Source organism: Zingiber officinale, chromosome 5A (genome assembly GCF_018446385.1).
Source record: "Zingiber officinale cultivar Zhangliang chromosome 5A, Zo_v1.1, whole genome shotgun sequence".
In the NCBI taxonomy this organism is placed as follows: domain Eukaryota; kingdom Viridiplantae; phylum Streptophyta; class Magnoliopsida; order Zingiberales; family Zingiberaceae; genus Zingiber; species Zingiber officinale.
The window spans coordinates 72,816,926-72,824,470 of record NC_055994.1 but is presented as its reverse complement, the minus strand read 5'-3'; the positions used below and the strand labels follow the sequence as shown (position 1 = coordinate 72,824,470).

Below are 7,545 nucleotides of genomic sequence, written 5' to 3'. Positions count from 1 at the left end.
TGCTCCCATGCTCAACTCATCATTATCAATGAAGCACAAAAAACAAATAAATAAAGAACCATGTATAAAATGATAAAACTGAATACAATCCTTAGAAAATAAAGATAATGAGAACAAACGAGCTATTATCATTTATAAAGAACTAAATGGAAACCCTTTTAGGCATAGAGTAAAAGAAAAAATAAATCATATTTTGTATTACCTAAATCAGAACAATTGTAAATGATAAAAGGGAGACAAAGGGAAAATTGAATAATTTATAAATGTCTATCAAGGAAGTAAAATGGTAGAGGTACCTAACTTTTTATTGCTAAAAAATAATTAAATCTTCCATTTTGATCAAACACAATATGGATGAATGCATTAACATTTGAATTTAATCAAGTAAGGAGCATTATAACACTGACTGAATCAGCATGCTAGTATTAGGTGTGATTTCTCTTCTCCTATCTCAATGAGTAAGAGAAGCACAGAGAGTGAAAGTTGGAAAAGGGGAAGAATGGGAACTTAAAAAAAATAACATTTTTTTTTTACATTATATGGATAAGATAAAAAATTTCTAATTCATATTCTTATTGATCAAAGAAGAAAGCATCACTAGATATAAGTTATAATGGTCTATACCTAAAACCCATGTCGAGAGTCTAAAATCATCTAGTATTATAGAAATTAAGACATGTTATTAGAATTTTATAATATTTATAAGGAATAATAAATGAATTTGATATTTAATTAATTTTGTTCAAATCTGTTATACGAATTTAAAATTATTTTCATATCACAAATAAATACTCTTTGATATTCATTTAGTAGGCCTACGCCGTGTAGCAATTTGGTTTAAAATGGTTATATAGACAAAAACTATTATAAATAAGATTTTCTTTGTGTTATCGCTATCCTAAAAATTTATTATAATTTTTTAAATCTAATTTATAATAATTTAATATCATATGACAATTTTGACAAAAAATTATTATATAAATAATAGTAACGTAGATGTTTTGACAAAAACCTTTATATAATCCTACAAAGTAAAAAAAAAAAAAAGGTTAATAATATGCGTAGGAGTATGAATGTATTGATTTTGAAATTTCTTTTTTATTAAAAAATATAAAGTGAGGTACTTTGAGATGTATTTAAGGAGGAGGAGGAGGTGGTGGTGGTGGTGGAGGAATTCTTTGACCACTCAATTTTAAAAAGGGTACTTTTGGATTTTATATATATATATATATATAGAGAGAGAGTGAAAGTTTTGTTACAATATGGACATGTGCATGCAGACTCGTCCACGATAGAATTTGATTTCTTTTTATATTTTTTTTACCATCCTCATTCTCCTCTCTCTTGTCGTCGTGTGTCGATCGTGTCAGCCTCGCCTACTCGTCTCTGGCCCGCCGGCCGCCACCCACCGGTCACCCCTCCTCCTCGCCTCCGGCCGCCCACCACCCATCGACCACGACCCACAGAAGGAAGTCTGGAATTCTCTGTTGTGTTTCTTCGTTCTCACCGAAGTTGCTCATCGTGCCTCCTCGCCCAGCCGCTGCCCATCTGCCCACCGTCGGCGGCCTCCGGCTGCCTGGACCCACCCACACTATAGCCCAGGGGGTGAACCCGTCGGGGATCGCGGCATGGATTCCGGCTGCTGCCGCCTGCCCACCGCCCAGCTAAGAGGAAGTCTCGGCGGCGAGGGGATCTAGTCACGCTGGATTCTGGCCACGATCGCGCCGGAATCCTGCCGCGATCTCGCCGGAATCTGGCGCGATCGCGTCTAGTTGCGATAGCGTCCGGAATCCAGCCGCGATCGCGCCAGATTGGGACGTGGGCAAAGAGAGACGGAGGCGCGCGAGGAGGATCGCGGCAAGAGAGAGACGCAGGCGCACGAGGAGGATCGCGGCGAGAGAGAGACACATGCGCGCGAGGAGGATCGCAGCGAGAGAGAGAGCAGGCGCGCGAGGAGGATCGCGAGGCTTCGGCCGGGACGAGAGGGAAAGAAAATAAGGAAAAATAGGATGACACGATAAGAAATAATGAGAAAGAGTTTGTCCGTATGATTCTGTAGATAAAGGTCTGTAGGATAACAATTCTGTATATATCCTACGGACCTTTATCTACGGAATCATACGAACAAACTCTTTCTCATTATTTCTTACCGCGTCATCCTATTTTTCCTTATTTTCTTTTCCTCTCATCCCAGCCGAAGCCTCGCGATCCTCCTTGCACGCCTGCTCTCTCTCTCACCGCGATCCTCCTCGCGCACATGTGTCTCTCTCTCGCCGCGATCCTCCTCAGGCGCCTACGCCTCTCTCTCGCCGTGATCCTTCTCGCGCGCCTGCGTCTCTCTCTCGCCGCGCCCCAATCTAGCGTGATCGCGGCTGGATTCCGGACGCTATCGCGACTGAACGCAATTGCGCCAGATTCCGGCAAGATCACGGCAGGATTCCGGCGCGATTGTGGCCAGAATCCGGCCCAACTAGATCCCCTCGTCGCCGAGACTTCCTCCCCGGCCGGCCAAAGGCGAGTAGGCGAGGCTGGCACGATCGGCACACGACGACGAGAGAGAGGAGAACGAGGATGGTAAAAAAAAATATAAAAATATAAAAAAAAATCAAATTCTGTTGCGGACGAGTCCGCATGCACATGTCCGTATTTTAACAAAACTCATATATATATATATTCTTAAAATTTTAAATTAGAAAATTAATGGAATCCAAGGTTTTAACTTCCGTACATGTTGCGAGAATGAACTCATGCTTAAATGATAAGTAAAATAATAATAATAATAATAATAATAATAATAATATAGGACTATAAACGAGTCGAGCTGAATCGAACATTAGGATGTTTAAATTTATTTGATAAGCTAACTGAACCGAGCTGAATTGAATATTATCTAGACAATATTTTACCAAGATAATGTTCGATTGTACACGGTCTAGACGAGTCTTTTCATTTACCAAGCTAACAATTGAATTTTTCTTTTATCATTACTCCCGATAAATTCAACAGAAGTGCCCGAACATTGAGTTTGATTGCTAACTAATTATACACTGTACCGGTCTTCATTTTTTAAATACAATAATTAGTTAGATATATTAAAAATAGATAAATTCAACCTGTATTTATTGGAAATATAAAAATATTTTTTTAACCTACTGTATTTATATACTCACAGGGACAGAAATTTTCAGGTTTGTTACATAAATAATTTGATTTTTTTTTTTACTTGAAGCGACAAAATAATACATTTTTAAATAAGAAAAAGATAATAAACAATACAGTCGGCACCAATACATAAGCGTTCTCATTTCCCCAAATGCTACGACGTCGATTGCGCTTTCATCGATCTGCGCCGTAACCGTTCCAACCCTCGTCGATCCATGGCTTCCCCCTCTCTCTCCTCCCCGAACGCCTTTTCCGGCGGAGACGGAACCGCTCCCCTCGCGCCCCAGCCGGAGTCTCAAAACGGGGCCCTGCAGGGTGCCGACGTGGTCCCTGCCGCCTCCGAGGTCTCGGCGGCAGGAGGCGGGGGAGCTGCTCCTCCTAGCGCCGGGGAAGACGCGGAGTGCGGATTCCAAAGGCCGGATTTTGGGAAGAATCTACTGGTGGGGACGGTCCAGCCCTACGATCGCCACCTGTTCCTCTGCTACAAGTCGCCTGAGGTCTGGCCTCCGAATGTTGAGGGGTCGGACTCCGACCGCTTGCCGAGGCTACTAGCGGCGGAGATCAAAGCTTCTAAGTCTTCGATCAGTAAGAAGGTGAACCTTTTTTTCAAAAAAAAAAAAAAATTGGCGTACCTGACGTTTAGGAATTCCATATATTTAATAATGCGAGCGCATATGCTGATCCGACTTCTCTTTCCGACATGTGAGCAAAAAGTGTATGCTGATCATATTTTAGTTGATAAATTACGAAATACTAATGCTTCAAATCCTTTGTCGTATCCGCAATGGATGTGTGTTATGAACGGGATATCTTGGATGCTTGCCCTAATTCTTGTTCCTGCGTTCAAAAAAGTTCTCGTGTCATCATTTCTTAACTAGTTAGTTTTTTTTTTCATTGAGAAAAGATAAAAGGGTGAACAGACTAGTTCTCTCAAGGAAAAAGGAGGAAGTACATGCTGCTACAATTCAGCTGTAAGTCAGAAAATAGGTGGAAAGTTTTGATCCAGGAAAGAAAAAAGCCTACCGAAATATATTGTCTAACTTAGTAGATATCTAACAAATAAGCCACCTACCAGTCCAATTGCATGTGCATTTTGATCATACAGTAATAGAGCTGAGGGTATCAAGAAATGGTACACTGCAGTTACACTTCAGGCAAAGAACTGCAGCTGAGTGGCTGTGCAGTATGGCATGGCTTCGTCAGATGAATTTTTAGACACATCATAAATTGTTTCTCCTATTTGAATGAAGAACTAATGAGCCATAAATGCCATGTTTGTTTGAAAGAATATTTCTGGCATATTACCATTGATTTTGATATCCTATATTTCCCTCTGCACGTCATGTGTGACAAGTAGGATCTTCAGATGATACAATGTATGATTTTGAGCTAAAAAATTTTCGTTGATAAAAGTTTGACATAGATTTGAAGATAGGAGAACCCCTAGATTGTGTAATTGTAGTCAATAAGCATAATGTGCCTCATGAATATTTTTTAGATGAATTTATGAAATCCCTCAGGCCATCATATTTTGAAGGTGGGTCTCAAACACAACACCATGGCAAAACCTTACCAGCTAAACTAGTTGGCACCTTTGTGCTACAAGAGTGCTGGCAAATTTATGAGATTCCTCAGGCCATCATATTTTGACGAAGGCAGGTTAGGAACTCAACATCTTGGCAAACGTTACCAGTTGAACTAGTTGGCACCTTCATGCTTCAAGAATGCTGGCACATCCCACCGAAAATTTGAGATTTGTGCTCATCATTTCTGCCAGTGCTGCATTTTATATGGTGTTCATAATTTCATTAGTTTTAATAGATCATTGGTTTAGAATAGTTCCTCCCATTAGTGTCTTTCTTTGTCCATCCATTCTAACATTTCTAGTGGACCTTTCTCCATACAGACAGCTCTTGGATGCGCCATTTATCTAGTCACACAATATCATAATTCTTTTCGCAATGAGGTGTAGCATTTTCATAGTTGACTGAATTGGTTAATTTCAATCTTAATCAGCCAACCCAAGTTGATAACACAGTAACCAATCTGAGACACAAGAAAACAGACACCCTCCAAGCTATGACAGAACATTGGCAGAAATGACCAGATACATCTAGTTGGAATTGGTAGGAATCCAGCATGAATTGAATAGAGCATTCCATTCTTACCAAATTGGCGGATGGAATCTTTGGAAATAATCAGCACAGTTATAAAATCAATCCATTGTTAGGTTTTCCTCTTCCAAACCTATTGACCCTGATGACCAATATTAAGTTTTTTTTTACTTGGCTGATTCTGATCCTCTTTTTTTTGAACTATGTTGATCGTTTTATACAGTTTAATGGGTTGTTGGTTTTTGTTGATTGTATCACTATTTAGTGATGAATTATTTTTTATTTATAGATTGTGATGCCATAGATTCATTCTATTTACGGACACAAAAATAGTTTCTTTCTTCCTGTACAGCCCTTTCTGTATATTTTTATTGAAAGATGATATGCATAAGGTTGGATCCTAAGCGAATTAAAGTTATATTCATTATGTCTTGGCTTGAAACTCTTTTTGCACCGGTTTTCGTAGACTCGTCTCACTATATCTCAAGGAGAAGATGGCACTGATTTCTCAAATGGCGATGTGTTGATCTTTCCAGATATGATAAGATACAGGTTAGTAAATAAGCTTAAAGTCTACTGAGCAGCAGAATGTATATTCACACTTCTTAGTTTTGGATTGGATTTGTTAATTGTAGGCAATTGACACATTTTGACGTTGAACCTTTTGTGGATGAAGTGCTTAAGAAAAACTCCGAGTGGAATCCTAAACCACCTGAGCCACTTTCAGGTTCATATATCTTTGTATGTGCTCATGGTAGTCGAGATCGCAGGTGTGGTGTTTGCGGTCCTGTTCTGATTAAACGATTCAAGGAAGAGATCTCATCACGAGGTCTACAGGGTGAAGTATTTGTTAGTCCTTGCTCTCACATTGGTGGTCATAAGTATGCTGGAAATGTTATCATATTTAGCCCAACTGTCAGTGAAGCAGTATCCGGTCATTGGTAAGGATAAAATATCATAATGGTATAAGTTCTTTGTCGTCATTTCTCTTCCATATTTAGTTTCTATGACAATGCTCCTCTTATATATTCTTTAAAGTGGAAATAATGGTTTTTTGTTTTTGTCGTGCCTAAGGTATGGTTATGTGACTCCTGAGGATGTACCTACATTGCTGGAGCAACACATTGGAAAAGGAAAAATTATAGAGCATCTTTGGAGGTACCTTATTGTCTTGCTTGAGGTCATATATTTATTTGAATTGTGCTCGAAGTATCACGCAAAATAGAAGTCATTCACCATCTATTCTTTGCATATTCAGAAAGAATGCTTTGACAACCATTATCTTGCTTTATATGGAAGCAAACCTTGTGCAATTGAACCAATTAGTTTCATGTTGGATCAGGGGACAAATGGGTTTATCTGAGGATGAACAGAAAGCCGCTCTGAATCTTCTCAAAGCCCAGCCTGATGTGGGATCAGATGAAAACAATAATAAAGAGTTCATCAATGCCTCTGTTAATGGCGGCACTAATGCTGCAACACCTGTTGAGAGTTGCTGTCAAGGGAATCCAAATTCTACTTGCTGCCAAGTTACACCAAAGGAAAAACCCATAGTGAGCAAAACTGAAGATGAAAGTGCTCAAGAGATTGAGCAGGAGAGCAGCAACAAATACCGTGATGCTAGCAACAACCAAGGTCCACGCACCAGGAAGCTCTACAAGTTGCCTACCTGGTTTGAGAGCTGGGAACGAGAAGATACATATGCCGCACTTGCTGTGGTCACAGCCATTGCTTCTGTCGCAGTCGCTTATAGCTACTACAGGCAGCCTAGATAAGAGTAGTTTATGATGCCTTGCAATTAACCTACTGCTATTTGTTCCGTTTGTGCTTTTGTTTGAGGCCGTAGTATGTGTGCCTTCGACATAGAAATAATATGTTGGTACTTTAGCTTGAGCTTTTGAATACTATGAATCCAAATGCAACGAGTAACTGGCCAGGGATGTTAGCTTTTGAATAGTATGAATGTGGATGCAATACGATCGGGCGATGTTTCATGTTTTTTAAGTTTTAAATGGTTGATTTCAGTAGTCAGCTTAGAATCTCTTTTTCTTTTCTTAATTCACAAAACTTTTTTTTTTTTAATGTTTGAGATGAACAAGAAATTTTACTTGAGGGTTGTTTTCGGCACTGGCTAGGGAACAGATACACGAAGACATTTAATTGTCAAAAGTTTTTCTTCCCCGCTATCAAATATTTTATATCAATTGTCAATTTTTTTTTACGGACTTAAATAAGATTATTTAAATTTTATCAAAACTATTTTAAGTTA

The 7,545-nt window shown here is 39.3% G+C and overlaps 1 protein-coding gene across 1 annotated transcript; it reads left to right on the top strand.

Annotated features, from left to right (window-relative positions):
* Nucleotides 1-3,297: 3,297 nt before the first annotated feature.
* Nucleotides 3,298-7,212, top strand: LOC121980590. Its single transcript, XM_042532693.1, has 5 exons — nt 3,298-3,755; nt 5,743-5,828; nt 5,912-6,217; nt 6,351-6,434; nt 6,619-7,212. Exons 1-5 carry the CDS (start codon nt 3,378-3,380, stop codon nt 7,049-7,051), a joined length of 1,287 nt encoding a protein of 428 aa, XP_042388627.1. The 5' UTR covers nt 3,298-3,377; the 3' UTR covers nt 7,052-7,212.
* The last annotated feature ends 333 nt before the right edge of the window (nt 7,213-7,545 follow it).

Coding starts and splice junctions, on each gene's coding strand:
- LOC121980590 (XM_042532693.1), top strand. CDS start 3,378: ATGGCTTCCCCCTCTCTCTCCTCCCCGAACGCCTTTTCCGGCGGAGAC. Junction 3,756..5,742: donor AGTCTTCGATCAGTAAGAAG/GTGAACCTTTTT, acceptor CGGTTTTCGTAG/ACTCGTCTCACTATATCTCA. Junction 5,829..5,911: donor CCAGATATGATAAGATACAG/GTTAGTAAATAA, acceptor TGTTAATTGTAG/GCAATTGACACATTTTGACG.